At 60.6% G+C, this 23,401-nt stretch overlaps 1 protein-coding gene across 30 annotated transcripts in view; it reads right to left on the minus strand.

The window, feature by feature from the left end:
* The window catches only part of NCOR2 (nuclear receptor corepressor 2), a 208,226-nt gene that overhangs the window by 39,175 nt on the left and 145,650 nt on the right, over window positions 1–23,401 (minus strand). For 15 of the 30 annotated variants that reach the window (XM_046025443.1, XM_046025454.1, XM_046025453.1 and 12 more), the window contains 5 exons: window positions 13,454–13,596; window positions 5,916–6,063; window positions 4,772–4,861; window positions 3,034–3,084; window positions 1,384–2,011 (listed from right to left, as the gene is read on the minus strand). In XM_046025443.1, coding sequence (XP_045881399.1) covers window positions 1,384–2,011; window positions 3,034–3,084; window positions 4,772–4,861; window positions 5,916–6,063; window positions 13,454–13,596 — 1,060 coding nt within the window. The remainder of the gene's footprint in view (window positions 1–1,383; window positions 2,012–3,033; window positions 3,085–4,771; window positions 4,862–5,915; window positions 6,064–13,453; window positions 13,597–23,401) is intronic. The other 15 variants (XM_046025469.1, XM_046025468.1, XM_046025472.1 and 12 more) reach the window with 3 other exon arrangements.

The raw sequence follows: 23,401 nt of genomic DNA on the forward strand, positions 1-23,401 counted from the left end.
CTCACCTCCTTTTGTGGAGGAAGACCCAAAGAGCTCTGGGTGAGTCCAACTTACACACGAAATGTTCTAGAACTTGCCATTTTAACATGCCCCAAGGTGAATCACGGGGCAGAGGAAAGGCTCTGAGTGAACTCTGCTGTTGGAAAGTCAGATTTTCCTCCCTCTCACTCTGCCCAGAACTTTTCCGAGACAGGAGAGGAGAGACAACAGACCGCACTGTTTTTAGTCAAAATAAAAACGACCCGCCTGCCTCACTAGAAAACATTCCTCCAGCGTCCAGATGTGGGTGGGAGCAGGTCTCTGCCCTCAGCCAGCCCCAACTCAGGGGTATGAGCTTTGGTTCTGGCCAGGGGTCTCAGGGTCCTCCAGCATCAGTCAAAATCCAGTGCTCCAGGGGCTCGAGTAGGAGGTGGGGTTGGGCACCTCACCCCAGGAGCAAAGACAAAGGTAAGAAAGGGAGGAACACAGCTCAGAGATGGGGGCACCCAAACAGGAAGGCACGGGGGTCCCCCCAACCAGCCCCAAAAGCAGCCTCAACGGTTCAGTCAACTTGAGCCAGGACGGTGGCCTCCAAGTTCCCACACCCGGACCCTTGGCGGAGGGGACGTGAGCCCCCAGGGGTCTCAGCAGTGTGTTACACAAGTAGCCACGGGCAGACCTGCACCACTGTCTGCTGGGACACGGCAGCCATCTCCCTGTGCCTCTCTGACCCCCACTGACGTCCCGGCGTTGGCAGCCAGCTGCTTTCCGAGCCCGAGTCACACCCAGCTGAGCGGGGCACTCCCCTTGAAGACTGCAGCCCCAACCTACCCTGGCATGCTCACCCTCAGCGGCTACAGGACTCCGCTTGAATCACACAGGCTGTCTCCCGCCCCCGGACCTTGGCACCTGCTGTTCCTGCCTTATTAAGGATAGAACTGTACCCCCCACCACCTCCCGAGCCTTCTAACATGCTCAAGCCCAAACAGCCAGGGACCCATGAATGTGACCTAATTTGGAAACGGGCTCTTTACAGACATGATCAAGTTAAGATGGGATCATCAGGGTGGAGCCGAATCCAGTGATGGAGTTCTCATGAGAAGAAGAACTCTGGGCTCGGGGTCACACAGGAAAACACCGGGTGAAGACGGAGGAGTAAGAGCCTTCGGGGGAGCAGGGACCTGGCCACACCCGCACACCTGCAGCCACCCGGTCTGGGGGGCTTGGCGCCATGGCCCCAGGGAGCCAAGCCGGCTGCCTGGCACGTGCCCCTTCCAGACCGGCCCACAGCTGCGCCCTTCCACGTCTAGCCACGCTCCGACGGTAGGCGCCGAGTCGGCCGGGGCGCTGCTGCCCGGGTGCTGGCTGCAGAGGACGAAGCTGGTACCCGCTCTGCCCACTCACCTGTTCTTGTCACCTCCCTCAGGCTCATCCACCTCGTCTGCGCTGCAGGTGGCGCTGGAGTCGCTGTCCTGGGGGGCTGCCGCACCCTTGGCCGTCGGAGCTTTGCCCCCAGGGCCACTGCCCTCTTTCTTCTCCACCTTGAGGGCCCCCTCGGGCGCAGACTCGGCACTGGCCTCGGCGCCCCCCTTGCCCTTGTCGGACCCCTCCTCCACGGCCTCCTCTTTGCACTCGCTCTTGATGGGCTCCGTGGGGGGCACCTCGCCGGGCTCTTCCGTCTTGCCCACGTCCACAGCCAGCTCTTGGGCCACAGGGGGCTTCTGCTCCTCCTCCGCCACCGCCAGGGTGGCCGCGGCATCGTCCTCCTCCTTCTCCTCCTTGGGGACCACAGGAGGGGGTACGGTGGGCGACGCGGGTGCTGGCGGGGGCGTGGGCGGGCGGGCGGCTTCAGGGTCCGGGGTGGGCTCGGGGGCGGTCAGAGCGTCCTCTGGCGGAGGGGTGGGTGGTTCAGGGGGTGGCACGTCGGGGCCAGGGCCGGGCGGGGGCTTGGGCCCGTTCTGCCCCGTGTCCTTGGCAGCCTCGGTGCGGGGGGAGGGGATGCTCTCGGTGTCAGAGCTGTTGTTGACTGCGGCTGTGAGGGGAGAGAGGGGCAGGGTGAGTGGTGCCGGGGGGCTCAGGCGTGGACCTGGACCTGCCCATCCCAGCTCCGGGGCCCAAATTCAGGATGCCCTGAGTGGCCCCACAGCCGGACACCACAACAGCCCTGATGCTCCCACACACATGGGCAGCCGGCCCCTCCCAGTCCTAGGGCTCTGCCCTAACCCTGCCACCTGCTCCCCATGCTGACCCCGGTGCCCAGCCACCTCACTGACTTCCAGCCCCTGGGGTCACTGGCACCCCTACGTGGCCAGGGCCGGGGGCTCTCATCTGAGCTCCAGAGCTGGCTGTGCCCAAGCCAGAAGCCCAGCCGTGGCAACGCAGGTTCCCTCTGGGCCCTGCTCTCTCCATCTGCAGAGCAGGCAAGCAGATCCTTCCTCACAAGGGGAGGAAGCCAGGGTGTGGCAGCACAGGGTGACACTGGTGACTTCCCTACTGCGTCAGGGAACTCTGAACAGCCCGAGGGGAAAGCGTCCCATCCCACGGCATCCCCCGTTGGAGGCCCACATGGCCCCACACCTGGCAGGTGCACAGGGAAGTGGTAACCGAGTGACTAAACATGCGTCCAGATGAAGGGTGAGGGCAGCTAGCCTCCCACCTGGCTCTTCAGCCTTAAAAACACTCCTGTCACTTCTCTGGGTCTCAATTTCCCCCATTTTGTGTAAAAATGGGGACAAAGTGAAAAGCCCTGCACTTGCTGTTGGGAAATCAAACAAGGTGCAAGTCACGGATGAGAACACTGGTGAGTATCAACAGAACGGTGAAGCCGAGTATACAGATCTGCAAGTGTGAGTCAGGGAACAGCATGGGGAACAGACACTGCACAGGGAAGGTGGACAGAGGCGGCAGCAGCACAAATGTTGGCACTCACAGGCATGCTCACGGAAGTGAGCCCCTCGCTGAGGACAGGTGCCCTCGGGATGCCCCTGACCCCAGCACATCCCCACCCCGACCTCCACCCCCGACCCCCGCCAGGCCAGTCGGCCACACTCGTACCTGGGCCACTGCATTCCCCTCTGGGCACCTCGCTCCCAGAGGTGTGTAAGGCTGGAAGGAATCGAGAGAAGGATTAGAAGCAAGACGGCAGGAGCAGCTGGTGGCAGAGAGGAGGTGGCCAGGGAGGTGAGCAACAGGGGGACCTGTGGCCCTCATCTTGGAGTGATGTGCCCTTTCCCTTCAGACCCATGGGTGACCTGCAGCGGCCTTGGCCAGCAACAGGGTGGTGCAGGATGAAGGGCCAGTCCCACCCACTCCTGGGTGTCCTTGGACAAGTCACTGGCCTTCTTTGGATCTGTGTTCCCAGGATGGAGGTGGGGAGGCCGACCTTAGAGGTGGGCAGGGTGAAAGGAGCGGCCTTTGTGGCCCTGGACCCCATCCTACCGCTCAGCCCCAGAGCAAGGTGGGCAGGGAGCTGCCATGGCCCTGGATGAAGGCTTCCTTCAGCCCCGGCTGCCCCCCGCCCCCCCCCCACCCCGGCCTCTCCCACTGCTCACCTCCCTTCGTGGCCCACTGCTCCCAGAAATCATAATTGGAATTATGGGTGACTCATTTAATCCTCAGTGACCCGAGATCAGGACAAGCGGCATCTCATATGCAGATGAGGAAACTAAGGCATGGAGAGGCCGAGTCGCTCGCCCCAGGCCATATTGCAGGGGGACAGGAGAGGGCTGACCCCGGTCCTGCCTCTGTGTGTGGACTCCAGCAAGGCCCCTTCTTCCCGCTCATTTTTTTTTAATTTTTTTTTTTCTTCTTCCCACTCATTTAACAGACCTCGGGAGTAGGGGCCCGTGTGGGTGCCCCTTGGAGAAGCAGCTTAACTCCCAGAGCCTCAGTCTGCTCATCCACAAAATGGGCAGTTATCACTGGGTCCTCTCGCTCACCAAGAGGCTTGTCTCCATGAGGAGTTCTCAGGGATATGTGTGGGCCCGAGCCCGGGGGCTATGAAGACTCGGTCTGCAGGGCGCACCGCCCCCTACTGCATTAGTCGGTCCAGGAGGGGCCTGAGAATCTGCACTTCTGACCAGTGTGAACGCTAACCCCAAGCAAGCCAACTGCATGACCTTGGGTGACGGCTCTGTGCTTCATTTTCCTCATCTGTAAACAGGGTGACAAGAGCACCTACTCCACTGGGTCACCGTGACAGTTCAAGGGATCACCTCAAGGCTGCTGCTCTGAGTAGGACCAGGAGACTGCGATCGTTGTCAAGACACCAAACAGAGGATGACTCCTCCCTCCCCGGATGGTACATCTCTGTCTGGATGCAGCAAGGCACTTGCTGCCCGCCCCCTGGAGGGGTCTGCCATGCTGCTGGGGCTGGCCGGGCTTTCTAGAAGGTTCCACAAGGGCAACCTCAGGCCCTAACCCGGAACCTCTCTGACCTCCCCCTTCCTGGTCACAAGGGACAGGATTACACAGCAAAAGCTGGCTGGACCAGCCAACTCCAACTCCACCAGTTACGTGACACCCCGTGAGAGTGGTTCTCCTCTCCCTGGGCCTCGGTTTCCAAAACTCATCCATGTGATGGGAGTATCACCCTGTACCTTTGAGCAGGATTTTTCTACCCCACTGCACAGGACCACTCAGAGCCATCAGGTGGTCACAGAGCCTCAGCTCTGCCAGACCAGCCCTCCCCCTCCCTCTCCCCAACCCAGCACAGAATGTCCCTCCACCACCCCCACTGTGGGATGTGAGCCCTACAAGTGACGGGGAGTTCACTACCACACAGTTCTCTTACTGAGCAGTGTCTGTTCTGGTCTTAATGCTGAGTCGAAGTCTGGCTTTCTTCTACTCTCCCACGAAGGCTGCATCTTATCCACAGAAACAGCTGGGAGGATATTTAAAGAGGGGGGATTGGGTTTCTGCTTCCTTCTCTTTTTCTGGCTATAAACTCAGGACCCAGAAAACAAGGGCAGAGGGATTTGTGGTGCTCACTCAGATGCTGGCCAGGCCTCTCACCAACTTGGATTAGAGAGACCCAGAGCAGCAAGGAGGCCAGACTCTATCCCCAGCTTGAGGCAAGAGCAACCACATGGCCCAATTCTCTGTTCTCAACCAGGAAGTGAGGTTCGGGCCCGAGAATGCACTGGGGGCTGGCAGGGCTCAAATTTATTTGCAGGCCTGGTTTGAGAAGCCAGGAGGTGACTCCCTCCTTTCTTTACCATGTTGGCAGAAGCTTGGGAGTTTGAATGCAGAGGCAGGCAGGCAGACAGGAGGAAAAGGAAGGCACCCTAGGCAGGGGCAGGAGGAAAGAGGGTTCTGTTCGTCGGGAACACAAGGGGCCAAATGGGGCAGCCCAGGGTAGGAAGGGAACAGGGGAAGCACAGGTGTTCAGCTAAGCTAGGGGTTGGGGTCTTTGGGGACATCGTGCCATGGGGGGCAGGTACAGACCCATGTAATTTATCACCCAAAATGGAGCATTTGGGAGTAATACCATCATCACCATCATCACCATCACCATCATCATCATCACCATCACCATCATCACCATCGTCACCACCATCATCACCATCATCACCATCACCATCATCACCATCACCGTAACTACCAACACCATCACCATCATCATGACCACCATCACCACCATTGTCACCATTACCATCATCATGACCATCTTCATCATCATGACCATCTTCACCATCACCAACATCAACACCATCACCATCGTCATCACCACCACCACCATCATCACCACCATTGCCATTACCACCGTCACCACCATCCTCGCCAACCCAGCCACCATACCCAGCATCATCACCATCACCGCCAACACCACCAACACCATCTCCATCACCAGCACCGTGCTCCCCCTCTAAGGCAGTTCAGGCCTCTTTTCAGGGGGACCCAGACATTCTTGGGGCAGGTCAGTTCCTGTCCCTCACCTTCCGCCTCCTCCGCCATCTCCTCCTCGTTCCCGCTCGCTCCCGATGCCTCCATCTCCTCATCCTCCACCACAGGCGGGAAGGCAGCCTCCTCACTGGCGGCGGCTGGGGTTTTCTTCTTCTTCCTCCGTGCATTCCTCTCCTTCTCCTAGGGCACAGAGACAGCGGCAGTCACAGCCTGGGCCTGGGCTGTCAGCCCGGGGACTCCCTGTGCCCGGAGCCTCATCACAGGTGCAGTGGACGGTGATCCCAGCCGAGTGGCCATGAGGCGACCTTCCCCCCTCACGCCCCACCGGCCAAGCATGCCAGTGGCTATTTTTACTGAGGCCTTAATTCTTCCCTCAAGTCCCAGATACGTGTATGGCGCAGCCTGGCTGATCAGTTGCCCTGACATCCTTCTGGGACAGGCGAGGAAGGGCTGTTTCTGCCTACAGGCCCCCTGTGCCTGCTCCAGCCCCTCTGCCAACCCCAGGCAGAGCAGTGACCAGATGTCCCAGAGGACCCTGTGCCAGGCACAGTCACTACGTGGGGAGCAAATGAAGGAGGGAAACTTCCTTGCATGTCACCTCTGCCTCTCACTGAGCCCCGGGAGACAGGACTGGTTTGGGAACCTCATCATTTCACTCCCCCAGTTTTTCCAGGACATGTCCTGCATGCCAGGACAGCCTCGGGACAGAGGACACACAATGAATGAGGTAGACAAGGTCCCTGCCCACAGAGGTCTTCTAGTCAGGTGACCAACAAACAACATATCACTTAAGAGGAGACTCAGAGGTGGGGACATGAGCAATGTCAAAACAGACAGGGCAGGGGTTAAACGGAGAGGGAAGGCTTCTCGGAGGAGGTGACCTCTGAGCCTGGTAGGAGCACAGAGAGAGAGCCGGCCAGGCAAAGCCCTGAAGGCTGGTGGTCCAGGTAGAGGGAAGTGCGAGTACAGACCCCTGAGGTGGGGCCCAGCTCAGTGTACGCAAGGAGCAGAAAGAAGGCTCCCACCGCGGAGACTCGCACAGCCCTCCACAGGGCACCCCGGTCCCCAGAAGCCCGGCTCCTTCACTCACGGGGCCAGATGCCCATCCCCCAGCTTGGGTACAAGCTTCTCCCTCCTGGTTGGCCGCTGCTGTCTTTGCCCCTCCCTGGGCGGGGTGCCCCAGGGGGCCAGGCAGAGGTTTGGAACACGTCTGCCGGCTACTAACTGGCTGACCAAGGGGACAACCTCTGAGGCTCGAACATAGAGTTGGCAGAGTTGGGGTACGTGTGATGGCAGAGTGCTAGGATCTCAAGGTGACCAGGGACTCCCAGAGGCAGTGGACTGGGTTCCCAAGAGGGGACGACCTGCCCCAATGCAGCTGCAGTGACAGGAGGGTCCCAGCCCGAGTCCTTGGGGATCTCCAAGGAAGGAAGCAGAACCTGTGACAACCTCAGACACGCCAAGAGCCTCAGTGAAGCCCCTCGCACGGGCCCGAGGAAGGTCCCCCCAGAATCCATGACCACCCAAAACTCAGAATGTGACCTTATTTGGAAATGAGCTCTTTGCAAATGTAATTAGTTCAGATGAGGTCATACGAGATTAGGGCGGACCCTGAGTCCAGTACGACTGGTGTCCTTATAAGAAGAGGGGCAATCTGGATGCAGAGGCACACAGAAGCACAGAGGGAGTGATGTGTCCAGCAGCCAAGGAACGTCCGGCACGACCGGCCGCCCTCAGCAGCTAGAGGAGCAAGGCAGGCTTCTCCCCGGAGGCTCCGGAGGGAGCAAGGCCCTATAGACACCTCCATTTCAGATTTTTGCCTCCAGATTGTGAGAGAATGCTTTTGTATTGTTTTCAGTCACCTAGTTTGTGGTCCTTTGGTGCAGGAAACCGGAAACTAACGCACCTCCCCTCCACCAATCCCCCGGCCCCCTGGAGAAAGCCCCCTACCCAAAACTCTTGGGGCAAATGGCCTGCATGCTCCAGGCGCTGGCAGGGTTGGCCCGCCCCAGGCCCTCACTATGGCTGGGCTGGGAACAGGGCTCAGAGGGTCCCCAAGCCCCAGCACCAGCCTGGGAGTGGGATCAGCACCAGCCTGGGAGTGGGATCACTTCCTGTCCTGCCTTCTTCCTGAGCAAATGGGGGTCCTCTGAGCGTAGCCACTCAGAACGCAGGGAGGAAATGGAAAAGGTCCGTTTGCCCGTTAGTCACGGTTTCCGTCACCAACAGGCCAGGGCCATGGCTCCACCCTGCCGAATGTCCCCTGGCCACTGTGGGAACGCCCAGCTCTGCCATCACCCCCACCCCCCTGCTTCCAGGGACTGGCCCGGCCCTGCCCCAAACCCTAAGCTTCTCCCAGAGGCCCATCTGGAGCCCACGAGGCGCGAGAAAGTTGTGTGGCATGTGGGTTCTGTGGGTGCGGCTGAGGGATCCCCCTTCTTCCCCAATCTATTTTTAGCAGACAGGGACTCACTCCTGTGCTCGGGCTGGGTGAGGCAGGCGAGATCTGCCGCTGGGGCGGGGGTGGGGCAGCGGTTGGGTGGGACTCCACAGTGCTGGGAGCCTGGCAGGGAACCGGGGCTCCTAGGGGCCTGGCCGGGATGTGCATCTTCTGGGGACTCGAGGCCAAGCGGGGCAAGTATGTCAATACTCGAGTCGCAACACGGGGTCTGAGAGGCTGGGACTTTCTGAGTGTCTGAGGAATTATACCGAATCCTTCCACACGTGGCCCTGTACCCCCAGAATCAGGAGGGGTGTGCGGAACAGGAGATGCTGGCAAGACAGGTATGATTGCAACCGCTGTTTATTGAGTACCTACTATGTGCCCGGGTGTCTTCCTGGATTGAGGCAACAGAGACACACCGCTGCTCTGTAAGTCAGAATATGCTGCCCCTGCTTCAAACCTTCCAGGGGCTCCCTGAAACCCTTGATAGAAAACCCCAATTGTCCCCACTCCATACATTCCTGCATGGCCTAGATCTGGACCTCACCCACGTCTCCAAAATGTTTGTCCACCTCTGCCCTCCTCGGTCATTCTGCTACAAACACACTGGCCTCCTTGTGCAAACATGCTTACAGGGCCCTCGGTCACAGAGCCTTTGCACTGACCATTCCTCTGCCTTGACCTCCTTCTTGTAGACACTAGTGTGACTCACTTCTTCACCTCAATCTGGACTTCGCTCAGACCCCACCTCCTCAGAAAGATCTTCCCTATATCCCTGTCAAAAGCAGCTAATCCTTGCGGCCTCCCATCAATCACTCTCTACTATATCGCTCACATTATCACCTTCAGACCAGAATCAGAAATTACTTGTATGTTCATCTGTCCCTTGAACTGGAATTTGCCCCTGAAGGGCCAGCACCCTTGTTCTCTGCTTTGTCCCCAGCCTACCTGAAAGAGGGCCTGTCACCTAGAGTGCAGGTGCTCTGAAACAGTTTCTTTAAAGATTTTGTTTATTTATTTATTTGACAGACAGACATCACAAGCAGGCAGAGAGGCAGACAGAAAGAGAGGAAGGGAAGCAGGCTCTCTGCTGAGCAGAGATCCCAACACGGGGCCCAATCCCAGGACCCTGGGATCATGACCCGAGCTGAAGGCAGAGGCCTTAACCCACTGAGCCACCCAGGCGCCCTGTAACAATTTCTTCAGATGAATGAACTTGATAGACAAAGACACTGGCTCAGAAAGGCAAAGACACTTTCCCGAGATCACACAGCTCACGAGTCGAATGGCTCACATTTGAATGCAGGTCAGGTTTAAGCACTTTGTTGTCCAGACCGTGTCCCCCTCCAGGCCTATGCAGCCTTGGACAGAGGAGACAACAGAAGGAAACAAGGCAAGGCAAGGCCTGGGCTGAGACAGACAGAGACAGAGAAACACGGAAGCTGAGCCCCAGGGCCTGGATTCACAGATGGGAGAAAAGGGTAACCTTCGGCCATAAGGAGGGGGAGGAAAACCTCGGAGAAGTCACTAATGCCAAATGTTACATAAGTCTGGGACATGCGCGCCTGCCCCCCCAATCCTGCTTCCTGCTGACGCCGCCCCACGGCCTTGCTCAGGCCAGGCCTGGTGTAAAGCAGGAGGGGACACCCGCTGACCCTCTGCTTCCTCAGCTCCTTCCTGCACTGGACAAGGGTGACATGTCTTTCTGAGCTCCAGACGGGGCCTGGCCAATGGCCAGAGGTGGCTGCCCCCGCTTCAGGACTCATAAGGACCTAGAGCTTCCTCCTGGAGACCAGAGAGGGCCGGGGAGGGGTGGGAGGCAGAAGTCATGGAGTTCAGTAGCATCTTGTGAGGCCTGCTTGCATACTCCAGTGACGGGGAACTCACCCTTGCAGCTTGGGTGGGCTGTTGGGATGGATGGACCCAGGCTGAGCCCAACTTCCCATGAGGGGTCCCTGTTATGTGTTCACTGTGCTTCCTCCATCGCTCCTTCAAGGTCAGCTGGGAACAGAACCAGCCCCACGCTCCCAAATTGCCTTTTCTCACCAAAATAAGTGGTCAGCAAGGTTCACCTGTCTGTAGGCCCCAGAACACGGCCTGCTGGCCCTATCTCCTGGTCCAACACACTTGGTCCACGGCTCACCCAGCAAGACCATGCTCTGCTGAGTCCTGTGTGAGCCACGTCTAGCAGAGGGCAGGCCCATGAAGGGATGCTCCACAGACCCGGGTTCAAATCCCCTCCGTGGTCTCCTGGCCTCATCACCCACCAGTGCTCAGGGTCAGGCAACAAGAAGGCCGGCCTCCTCCATCAGCTACCGCTACACCTCTCTTAGACTGGCACAACCCACCCTGAGCCCAGCGCTGGCAGACGGCTTCCCGCCATCCATTCCAGGAATGCCCAGCTCCTCCACCCAGCAGGAACAGCCCACGCATACTGCCCACCAGGCGCACGGCAGGAACTCAAGAGAGGCTTACTGAGTGCACAGCAAGGACAAGGCCTGGCCCCCGGTGCGGCCCCCACCTTACAAAGGACTCCTCTGCTCCCCTACAACAAGCCTGACCATGGGTCCTAGCCTTACCTTCACTTTACAGAGGACACCAAGCCCCAGTGGGGAGGCTGTGTGCCCATGGGCACCACCAGCCCCCTCTAGCTCAGAACCCTGCTCTCCGCCACCCTGCTAGGCTGCCTTTCAGATGAAAGACACTAACCGACCCAATCGATCAACCATTCGACCAGTCAATCACTCAGCCGGTCGAGGAGCAGCAGCACTCCACATACAGCACATACCCAGGGGCACACGAGAGCCCAGCCACTGGGCATCTGGCGGCCACGAGCGCCACCAAAGTCATAGCTCTCAGCTGCAGGGTGCTCACAACGGGCCAGGCCCTGTTCCAGGCCCTTCCATCCATCCACTCAGGTGAGTGTCCTAACAGCCCTCCAAGGGGGCCCCTAGTACTGCCTCCACTGCAGAGCTGGGAAAATGGCACACAGAGAGGACAAGCCACTTGCCCATGGTCACACAGCTAGTAAGCGGCAAGACCTGGATTAGACTCTGGGTCTCTTAGGCCAGAGTCCCCACAACAGCTGCTCCTGCACACAGCATCTGAGAGAGCGTCTCCCATGCACCCGAGAAGAAAAGGGGGTGAGTGGCTTTGAGACAAAATTCCACCACTGCTGCTCCCAGCACTACCAGCAGGAGCAGAAAGGGCAGCCACCGCTCACACAGCACTCCCCTCGGGCAAGCACTCAGCTCCCCCAAAGTGGGAACTCATTCAGTCCTCACCAGGGGTCTCGGGGTAAGGGCCACTACTCCTCCACTTCACGGATGGGGAGGCTTGGGGGGGATGAAGCTGCCACCCATGGGCACACAGGGGCCCCGTGATCAAGCTGGGACTTGACTCCGCTCTCACCCCTGAGCCCATGCTGCGCCATCCGTGTTGCTGGGGTCTCTCGCCCTCCTACCCATGCTCTCAAGTCCTGGGGTCCCAGGGGGCACAGCGGGACGGTGCCATGAGGGACTCTGGGACGGCAGGCCTGTAACCCAACAACCTGGGCTATGACTGGGTTTGCGTCCATGCTGGCTGGGAGGGGCTGGGGGAGGAGGAGGGAAAGCGGGGGAGGAGGAGAGGGAGCAGGAAGACCTCCTCCCGGGCCTGTGCCTGGGCCCAGCTCAGGACCACCCTCCCCCTCAGTTAATTCCTAGCTGGTGTCCACAGAGGCTGCCTCCCTGCCAGCCAGCGGCCCCTCCCCGCTGCTGCTCTACGGGATTTCAACAGGCCTTAAAGACAGGTGCTCTGCACTCTCAGGCCTCCCTGAGTCTTCCTCCCTGTGGAAACCAGAGTCCTAGAAAATCTAGGAAAAAAGGAGAGCTCCTGGGGCACCAGGGAGCACTGCCAGAAGCTCAAGGAGCACCAGGGACCATCCGAACAGCACACAGGGAAGGCGAAGGCGGTCTGGCCTCACCAGATGCGACCGGGAACAGGGGGCAGACAAGAGCTCAACCCAAGACTGAGGGTCGGCCTCAGCCCTGCCCACAGGAGCATGACACGGTGTCTCCTGGCCTCGAACAGCCTGCAGCTGCTTAGACACTCGATTCAGTAAGATCCCACCCAGGGCGGCCGGGGACAGTGCACTTAAAATCTGCACGGACCTCGAGCACAGTTCAAGTGTGGCCTGCTGGCCACGCTGTGTGCCTCAGTGGTCTGGGCACCCCCATGGGCTACGTGGGGAGAGCAACTCAGCCCTGCCTCCCAGGACAGGCTGCACATGCTCTATACCCAGCAACAGGCAGCCTGATCTGGGGGAGGGGGCAGCGATGTAGCCTGGTGACCCAAAGCATGGGTCCCTGGGTCATACAGGTGTGGGTTCAAACCCCAAGTCCACTGTTGGTGAGCCTGACTGAGCCTCGGTTTCCCCAGATCTATAACGGTGACAGTACATGGCAGGGGCATGGAGTTAGGGACGGAGGAACAGAAGAGGGCAGGAAAAGAAAGAAGAGGGGAGAGGAGGAAGGGAAGAGGCTGTCCCCAAACAGCGTTCCCTTCATAGTATCAGCCAAGAAGGAAGCAGTTCTCGCCGCAGAGACCATTTACAATCTCAGCGAGCCCTCTTGGGCTCCTGGCTCCTCTTGAGGCCAGAGGGCAGCAGGAGGCGCCAGGAGGCCAGGGCCAGGCCTGCTGCTCCCTGACCAGTCCTTCCTTCCCCGAGACAGCCCTAAGACCGTGAGGTCAAACGGCAGGAGGGGGGTTGGAGGGGTCGGGGGGAAGACACTCACTTGGGGTTCATCTGCCCCTGGACCTTTGTTCCAGTGCACTGACAGCCACAGGCCTCGCTAAGGCAGTGCCCGACCCACCTTCCTGCACACACCCAAAGGCGTCAGACCCAGGAGAGCAAGGGAGCCGAGGTGGGGCACCGGGAGGGCGAGCCTGGTACACGGGGCCGTCCCAGTGCCCAGGAGGGGATGATGGCACAGACGGACTGCAGCCAGGCCACGGGGACCGCTAAGCGTGAGGCGCTGGTGGAGCACCTGCTCCTGGCCCAGAGCGCCCAGGGCACAGTCCCCACATGAGGCCTGGGCAGGTGGGACGGTGTGTGTGTGTGTCCGGGGGTGGGGGTGAGATGCTCACCATCTTCAGCTTGTGCTGCTGCAGGATCTCATCCAGGTTCTGCCTCTTCTTGTAGTTGAAGTAGAAGTTCTTACACTGAGACACGGTCTTGGAGCCCACCATCCGAGCGATGGCCGACCAGTTCCGGCCGTGTTCCAGAAGACCTGTGGAGGGAGGGGAGCAGGTGACAGGAGGCAGGGGCCCGTGCCCACGGCCTGGAGCCCCAGGCTGAAAATGCTCTGAATCCAGGCACAAGGCTCCCTGCTCCAGAAGCAGGCGGGGGGCAGGGGGGAATGCGGGGGGGTGGGGGGGGACAGGGGCCTAGCCACCACCCCTTCCCACACAGGCTACAGGGGCAAAAGGCCCTGAGTCCAGGAACCGGGAGGGGCAGGGGGTGCTCGCCCTGGGTACACCCCCACCAAAGCCACGGTCAAGGATTCCGGGGGCGAGGGGCTGAGGCCTGGGGCTTGGACCCCGCCCAGGTCCCCACCTCTCTCGCCTCCCCTGGCTGTCGTGACCTAGCACTGACACTCCCTCACAGCTGCAGATGAGGACTCAGGCCTCGGGAGACAGGGCTGTTTTCCGGCCGCACCGGGCCAGGGCCAGAGAAAAGGAAGGAACGTGTGAGCAGGGGAGGGAGGGTGGGGTCGGGGTGGGTGTGAGCTGGAGCGGGGAGCCTCTTCACCCAGGTTAACTGGGTACCTCTGGGGCCTGAGGCCGTCATGGGCTTGGGGCCCATAGGGCTGATTCAAGAGATGGGAGTAGACTTGCCCCCGCAAACACAGCCCCCCCCCCCAAACCATCGCTATGAGCTTCTCACAGCTTCGCTGACCCCTGCTATGGGGAGAAATCCCCAGGAACGGGCAGACTCCACGTCAAACCCACCTAGGTTGGAGAAAGTTCTCTCCAGCCCCACAAACTCAGGCCAGAGCTGTACCCTACCCTCACTCCACACCCCATTCCAGCTCCAACGCCGTGAACACCGGGCTCAGCAAAAACGCAGTCCCCCGCACGCAGAAGCCGCACCTGGGAAGCCCGGCCCCAGGTCTCAGTCCATCTGCCCACGGAGCTCCCAGCACACACAGGCATGCCGCACACGTCTCTCTGTACCCCATGTGGCCAGCTCAGCCGGAACGGGCAGGGCCGGCCACTTCCCAGGGGCTGCTGGAGGGACAGGAGGCAGGCTCCCGACCCCTGAGGGCCACGGGGCAGGACGGGGGCCCCCCCAAGGGCAGCAGGCACGAAATCTGAGTCATGCTGCTGGGAACACAGCAGCCTCTGAGCCCCAGAGCTAGACTATCACGGCAAACGAGAGATTTCCCATAACGAAGTTTGAGGCCATTTTCCTTGAATCCAATCAAGCTGCAAGCAGGAGGGCTCTGATTGGGATTTTGCAGGGGTGCGGGAGCCTGAGGGCATGACAGTCTGCGTGCCGGCATCCTCCGTCATTCATTTGCTCGTCCACCCACCCTCACACGTGCCACCAGCGCGCTGCATACGAGGCTCTCGTGAAAACAGAACTACAACAGGCACAACACGGGCGAGCCGTCACAGCCCGCAGCCGAGGGACCTGGAGTGAGCAGAACCCCTGAGACAAGGTTCCGTCTCATCCCTGCTTCCCAGGACTGCTCTCCCATCCCCAGTGAGGGTGGGGGAAACGGGCTCAAGGGGCCACAGCCATTCGCAAGCTCGTGGGGACAGACCAAGGGCAGAGTGGGAGAGGAGACCCGGGTTTTCCGCTCTCCTGTCTCCGGGCCCCGTGGGGGGGAAGCGGTGCCAGCCCGACAGGCCACCTGCTCCCCCGCGGAGGCATCGGGCCACGTGGCGCCACAGCGGGCTCTTCAGGGTTCCTCAAGGACAGGCGCGCAGGGGCGGGCTGGGGCTTGGGATCAAGTGTCACCCAGCCCCCTGACCTTTCCCTCCGCCTGCGCCAGCAGCAGCTGCCACTTCCACAGAACCTGGCGGAGGACGACGGGACGCGAGTTTATTTATATTTCCCCAGCCGGGGCCAAGGGAGCCCAGGCAAACACGTCGGGCCGGAACCCTGGGCGGGAGAGGGCGGGTCTCCCATCTGGGCCTGATTGGGGGGGGCGGGTAGGAGCAGCGAGGACCCAGAGGGTGGCCGGACCCCAGAGAGGCTGCCATTTCCAAACTCAACACATAAATAAGGAGGTGGTTTGGAGGCTGGCCGGGGCCTCGGGGTCCTAATTAACTCCACGTGTGGCGGCAGCAACAGTGGGAGTTGACTAGGGTGACAGGGTCACCCAGCCCTTCCCAAAACTGAGTGGTGGCTCCAGGAGGAGCCCTGGACAGGGTAGTCCAGAAGCCCTGCCTGGGAAGTGCTGTGTGGTATCAGCCGCCCACTCTGTTCTCTGAGCCTTGGTTTCCTGACAGCTACATGAGAGGTTGGGGTGAGTGTCCTCATGTCACTGGCCAGGGCCCCCTTCTGGTTCCTGTTCTCTAGGCTGAGGGCACTGGGCACAGGGACAAGCACTTCAGACCTCACCGAGCCTTGCAGACCACCTAAACTAGACCCAGCTGAAAGCCCCCCAACCCCCATCCGGCTAGAGGGAGCACCTCTGAGCATGCACCAGCCAAGACCACCCCCCCACCCCGAGCCTGCCCCAAGCAGACTGAGGTCCTCCGGCCCTCCTTCCCCCGACAGCCCCAGCCTGACAGCCAGAAAGGGGGGGGGCGGGGAGAGAAGGAGTCCCAAGGGAAGGGGTGGGGATGGGGTCCGACAGGCACAGAACTCCTGCGTCCCCTGCCTGCTGGCCACAGCCAGGTCCTTGTCCCCAGTACCCAAAGCCACCCCAAGCCCCTCCTGGGGCCTCACTCACATCCTCTCATCTGCGTCTCCCCCTCGGCCAAGTTTTCCGGAAACATACGGCTTGGAGGATGCTCCAGGGAGTGGAGCTGGGAGCCGAGGGCTGGGAGGCGGGAGGCTGGGCGGCCGCGGTGCCGGCTCCGCGAGGCTTGTGGCTGGAGCAGGCTTGTGGCTGGCGTCTGCTCCCGCTCAGCTCTGCCTCACATCCTTCTGTCCAACGGCGGCGGCAGCGGCAGGAGGGAGGGAGGGAGGGAGGGAGGGGAGAGGAGGGAAGGGGAGGGGAGGGGAGGGCGGGTGGAGGCTGGCTCCGAGAAGGGCGGGGAAGCAGCTCCGCACCGCCAGCCCCTGGTGGCCCAGGGCTCCTACAGCCTGCTCCCCCAGCGCTGCCAGTCCTGACACCGTCCCCCCCCCCCCCCCCCCCGCAGCCCAGGGCGTGAGAGGTGCCCTTCGCCGATGGGGGCGGGCGGCGGGAACTTGTCAGTTGTGTGCTCCTGCCCCGTGCCAGGCGTCACCAGGGTGCACGGTGTCCGAGGCTCCTCCAGGCACGAGTGCACCCTGAACAGAGCTCAGCAAAGAGTGCTGGCCGGGAGCCCCCAGTCCCCGACACCCCCGCTGGGAAGAATCCAAAGAGCCCAGCCTGACGGGGCAGCGGCGCCCTGAGCAGCCTCACCGCGCGCCTGGGCTGGCTCTTCCTGCTGCCTGACCCAGCGAGACGCGTCGTCAGGGCTGAATGTGACCTCCAGACGGAGGCTCTCGGGAGCGGGCGGGCGGGGGAGCGTGGCAGAAGCCCAGGTTCAGAAGGGGCGGGCCAACTTGGCACTGTCTTCCCCCTCCCTCTCTCCCCATCCGTGGCGGTGGCGGCGTCAGCAGCAGCGGTAAGAACAGATGAGGGTTCAGAAAAACAGAGCTTCTCCACCCCAGCAGACGGGGAGCAAACAGCTTCTTCCGCTGTCATTCCCCGCTGCCAGTTCCACCTGCGGTCCGCCCCCACCCGGCCCGATGCTGCCAGGCCCTCCACGGGACACTCTGGAGGTCTGGGGCTGCAGGAAGGGGCCTGAGCACTCTTTCCAGCACCCGCGGGTCTAGGGATGGGCCAGGCTGGCTTCCCATTCCCAAGAAGCAGCTCAGGACTTGAGCGCAAATGAGACCTCCAGCCACTGAGGGCTGGGGGAAGGGTCTGGAGTCCCCGCAGGGTTCGTTCTCTGCTTCCGAAGGGTCTCGGGGGGACAGCAGCCTCTTTCCTCCCTCTCCGAGACACCTCTGACAATCAGAGCAGCCTGCCCCGATCAACAGCTGCTAGACCTGTCACGGGCAGCTCCCGCGAGTTTGAAAGTTAACGGGCTTGAACTTTGGAGCTAGATCCGGGTCATGACCGATTTCTCCAACTCCGGGGTCACCGACCTGCTTGTCCCTTTAGCCCGCAGCCTTTATGTCCTGCCCACGGAAACCCAAGGAACGACAGGCCTCCCTGACCCACCTGTGTGCCCAACCCTCGTCCTGGGATCCCAACCGTGTCAGGGACCCAGGACTTTCTGCCCAAGTCCCTTCATCCATACCCTGCAGGGAGGAGGCCCAAGTGAGCTTTTAGAACGCCAGGCTTCCAGTGACAACCCATGCCTCTCGGGATAAAATCCAGAGGCTTCAGTGTGTCGTGTGAGGCCCTGCAGAAGCAGCCCCACCCGCCCACCCAGCCTGCCTGCTCCCCATTTCTCCCCTTGCTCAACCACCCGCTGGGACCTTTTAGATCCAGCCCTTGAGTGTGACCCTTGACACTTACAAGAGCTGCTTCCTCCACCTGCATGGCTTTTTCTCAGCCTCTGTCCTCCTTCAGCTCAAGGGACACCTCCTCAGAGAAGCCTTCCCTGACCAGCTTCTCTAAAGCCATCCCCCAGCCACCCTGCCATCGCGAGGCTTTGTTGCCCGCAGAGCATTCAGAAATTAGCTCTTTGCTCCACTGCTCACGGACCGTCACGTCTCTGCACCCGTAACTGCTAGGCATGCAGAAGGCACTTGGCGAGTAAACAAAGTTCTGGATTCCCCAAGTGTCTGGGTCTGGGGGGCCCCCCAGGTGTCCCATGGCACCCATGCCACCTCTCTGAGGCCCCCAGGAAGGAGCTCCTGAGAGGAGGGCACGGAATATATACCCCAGCAGGGCGCCCTGGACCCTCACCCGACAAGGATGGAAGCAGTGCCCACCTCTCACACCCAGGGGCAGGCCCACCAACGTCCCGCGCCCAGTTGTGCCCAGATGGCAGATTCTCCCGAGGTCCCCTGCGGTCTGGATTCCCCGACCCCACTTCTAATTTCTAAGGAAAGAGTTTCGTTCTGAAGAGTCAGGAGGCAGGAACTAGGAAGTGAAATTGACCAAGACAGGAAGTCAAGCCAGGAGGTCTGAGTCACATACTCGGAGCGCTGAAGGAGACAAAGGAGCAGTGGGTGGCTGCAGGGGTGGCAGCAGGAGGGGCATCTCAGCACCGTGGCCTGGCGGGGGGCTCAGTCTGGCTGCTGACTGCTCTGGCCACCCTCAGAGGAAGCTTCCCAGGCACCGTACAGGGGCTTGTGACGAACTGTTCTTATGGGAGCAGTGACTCAGCCCCCAGAGAGGCCTCTGTCCCTGGCCTGTCCCTGGCCCAGCTCCCTCTCGAGGTCCCCCCTAAAGGCAGCTCTCTGCCCCCAAGGGTCTGCGAACCCGACCAACAGCCCACCCCCAGCCCACCATCCGTGAGTTCAGATAACAAGGCAGGGAGGGCCCTGGTAGCACCTGGTTCGGGGTGGGGGGGCAGGCCACCATCCATCCGCGTCCTGGGGATGCCACAGCTGCTCTCTCTGGAAAACCAGCATCCCCTTCCAGGAAACACAGTGACTCCCCCACCCCAGCCAACCCCTTCCAACCCTGGTGCTTTCTGTTCTCTCCACGAAGAGCATAGGCTGCCTCCAAGAGGGACACATCCCCACCCCTCCTGCCAGCTGCCATTTTCCAAAAGAAACTCCAGTTTGCGAAACAAAACTTTCTGCCCAAAACACTGTCGAAGGAGAGGGGAAAAAAATCCAGCGGGCTTAGTCCTGAGTCATGGCACTTCCTTCTTCCAGAAACCCCAAGCCCTGGGTGGGTTGGACACGGACTCAGCCATTCAGCTGGCAACCTGGTTGGGCACCGACTCTGTGTCAGAGCTTCCAAAACTCTGGCCAGTCCCAAAATCCCGTCAGGATCCTGGCTAGACAACTTTGTGCCTGAACTTTGACTTACGTGCCTTTTCCTTTCCATTCATGCTTCTAAAAACAAGCCCCAGTTTCAGCAATTAGAGCCACAAATCATCGATGGGACATCAAATGGCCACCTCTCCCCCAACACACGATCCAGTAGACATTTTCGATGAAAAGAAGTCACCTGTGTGTGACCTCACGTTGCCTTGCCCACCCCTCCAGGAAAATGCCACGTGACCCGCTCAGCATCAGGTTTCGACAGAGCAGACAGTGGGCTCCCGGGCTGAGTGGGCTCCTGGACCAGCAGCTCTGCGCTATCCGCCGTGCACGTGCCGGCTCATCGCTCCGGACCTCGGCGCTCTCCTCTGCAAAGCGCAGTGAGCTTGTGTGCGTGTGCCCGTGCGTGCATACACACGTGTGCATCCACACTTGTGGAACACTTGCCTGGTGCACTAGTTCATGCAAAGTGCTCCAACCAGTGAACCCTGCACCGCGACAACACTCAGCACCCACTGCCAGGTGCCGCTCTCTGAGGGTCGGCAGCCGACGTGCCGGCTTTTCTCCTGGGAGCAAAGTGGGCTGGTGGGTGCTCACTGGAGCTTCAAGGGGGCTGACAAGGGACCACAGCGGGGTCGGGAGCCCACCCCTGAGGCTGGTCGCCTCCTTCGTCCCGAGGTCATGGAGAAACCCGACTTTCTCCTTCAGCACATGCCGGAAGCATCCAGGACAGGGAGGCAAAGTGCCCCAGATGTGACCCCTGCCCTGCAGCCCACGGGTGGCAGCGGCTCCCCATCCGCATCAGCCCCGTCCCTTCCAACGACCCTGAATGCCGCCAACTGTCCCTCCGGACGACCCTTGATGCCGCCCCCATCCCCACGTCAGCCTCCCTCGGGCACCCACTCTGAGGGCGGGCCCTGTCCCCTTCTGGGCCCTCGCTGACCCCGGCACCAGAGGTGGCCCCGCACACGTGAGCCCCGCCGGCACAGGAAGCACCGCGCCGATGGCCCATCCCCAGCCTCTGTCGGTGTGTGTGCTGTGAGCCGGGCAGCACGCTCTGGCCCGTCCTCGTCCACGCCGCCCGCTGTAGGGGCAGCAGGAGGCTTGGGCGACAGATGCGTGTGTTGGGAGGGCCCGCTCTTCCAAGCTCCGGGGCTGGGGCTCACACCTCCCCTCCCTGAACCTTAGACTTTTCATCCGTAAAAACTAATTAAAGCTGCCAGTGTGCACAACAAGCACTTCGGAGGTGCAAAGCAATTAGTGGTTTCTCCTTCACTCCCCGTGAAAGTGGTGGGGGGTGTGAGTGGGGGGCGAGGGCTGCAGGCGCAGGATTACTGCGAGAGAGAGAGAGAACGTGCATGCGCCCGCGCGCGCACGCGTGTGTGTCTGCGCTGGGGTCAGCCTCAGAGCCACCAGCCTGGGAGGCTTGCCCGGGCCGCCTCTGTGCAGGGCCACTCACCTAGCCTCTCTCCCCACACCAGGCGGGCCACTTGGGGCCAGGGAGGGGCTGGCAGCATGGAGCCAGACCAGCATCTCTTTCTGGTCTGGAACAGTGTGACCAGGGGCTACTCCGCCCCCTCCACAGCGGGCACCCTGCCACCGGAGAAGAGATGCTGGGGACCGAGACAAGATGCCAGCAGCACCCCAGGCCTCCCGCACAGCTGGGTCAAGACTCCGAGCCAGGCCAGGCTGACCTTTCCCAGGGGAACTAGAGCCTCACATCCCAGCCCAGCGCCTGGCCTGCCCCTCCTGCCCAGCATGGCGCAGAGCCTGAGGGCGGGCAGCCAGCTCCCTGGAGCTGCCCGGTTCCTGGGGAGGCTGCTTCCTGCACATGCTCAGTCCCTACTTGGTGCAAGCCCCAGGGCAGGCAGCCCTGGCTCCGTGCACACAAGAAGAGAAGGTGCCCACCTGCCCACCCAGAACCCCGCAGCTGTTGTACCCCCCTCCCTACCCACTCCCCACGCTCTGGGCCTAACAGCCAAACTCCATCCCACAGCTGGTAAGGCCAGGATCCCAAGAGCCTCTCCATCCCTTTCCTCTCTCGCCCTCACTGCGTGTTTCGACATCTTCTGACTTTGTCACACTGCCCCTGCCATGAGGCCTTCACACATGCTGTTTCTGCTGCTGGGATGTCCTTCCCTCCCTCATTATTTGATCTTTTAAATTTGATCTTTTAAATCTCTATTTATTTAGAGAGAGCAAGCGAGCGCACAGGAGTGCACACAGGAGCAGGGGGAGGGGCCCAGGGAGAGGGAGAGAGAGAATCTCAAGCAAACTCTGTGCTGAGTGCGGAGCCCCACGTGGGACTCGAGCCGACGACCCTGAGATCAGGACCTGAGTCAAAATCAAGAGCCGGACGCTTAACTGACTGAGCCACCCATGCGCCCCTCATTATCTGATTAATAGTAGCCCAACCCATGGACTAACTCATTCAAACCTCACAGCAGCCCCATTCCCACTCTGTAACCAGAGTATGTGGGTTCAAATCCCAGCACCACCAATTAAAAGCTGTGTGACCTGGGACCACTCACTTAACCTCTCTGAGCCTTGGTTTCCAAATCTGAATAGAAGGAACTAAGACCAGCACCTGCCTTGCATCAAGGAACACTGAGTAGTACCGAGCAGTGTCCCTCACTATCGTTTGCGCTCTGGGTGCCAGCCCAGGGGCTCCAATCTCAGGAACCCTCTCTAGCCTTGTGGAACCTCTGCCAAGGAGGTCACTCACATTCAGCCTGCTTCTCCAGCTGTGCACAAGGAGCCAAAGCCCGAGAGGAGTACACCCTTGCCCAGGGTCGCACACCCCCAAGGGCCAGAGCAGGGCCTGAACTAAGCACAAAAGGCTCCGGACACTCTGTATTGAACTGTGGGCCTACCGCTTCTGAGCACCGACTGTATACTAAGAACTGTACATTTATGGTCTATGCCCCCCTTATGATGCCCCCGGGAGATGGCGTCCCAGCCACATGCTAGAGTCGGGGTGGAATGAGGCCAGGAGAGGGACGGGCCAGGCCAGGGTCACATGGCTGAGGGATGGGTGACAGTCACAAATGGTGACGGGGACCTCAATATGCCTGACACGCCACTGGGTTTGCTTTGTTTTTCAAAGAACCCAGTGTCGGCTGTACTGGGCTGAACTGTGCTGCCTCCAAATTTCAGGTCCCTGCCACCTCTAAACATGACCTGATTGGGGAAAAGACTCTTTGGAGATAAAGTCACATTAAAGTGAGATACTCTTGAATTAGTAAGGGTGTTTCTAAGAAGAGGGAAACAGCCTCACGAGGACGGAGGCAGAGATGGGAGCCATGGGCCTACAAGCCAAGAAACGCCAGGGACCGGGCAGGCGTTGGAGGCTGGACAGGCAAGACAGGTTCCCTCCCTACAGTCAGAGGGAGCACAGCCCTGCCCACACCCTGACTTTGGACCTCTGGCTTCCAGAGCCGGGAGAGAGGACCCTGCTGGTCTAAGGCCCCTGTCTGCGTGTTGTTAGGACAGCTCCGGGAAACTCACACAGCGGGAGATAGTCTAATTCCCACCAGACCCAAGAGAAAACAGAGGCACAGAGAGGTTGACAGATGTGCCTGAGATCACAGAGCTACAAGGCCTCGTTTTCCAGGGATGGGAGGAGGGCGTCCTCTGCGGCTCAGCCTCTGAGGCCAGGCTGCTGGAGGTCTTCTGAGATGCTCGGGGCAGGCTCAACAACCCCAAGACCCCGGGGACAGCGGCTGCTTGCTTCCCCTGGCTCCCCACAGGAGGGACCAGGCCGGCTCATCTCTGGGTACCCCTGCCCCGCTCAGGTGAAGCTCCAGGTCAATGGGAAGGCTGGGCAGCAAGCTAAGGGCATGCCACCTGCCTGCAGCTGAGCTGCTTCCTGAGTCCCTTCCTGGGCTCCTGAGGGCTGGACGGGGGGCTCCACAGCATTCCTAGCATCTCCCCCCAACCCC

This window comes from Meles meles, chromosome 12 (genome assembly GCF_922984935.1).
Source record: "Meles meles chromosome 12, mMelMel3.1 paternal haplotype, whole genome shotgun sequence".
Taxonomy (NCBI): domain Eukaryota; kingdom Metazoa; phylum Chordata; class Mammalia; order Carnivora; family Mustelidae; genus Meles; species Meles meles.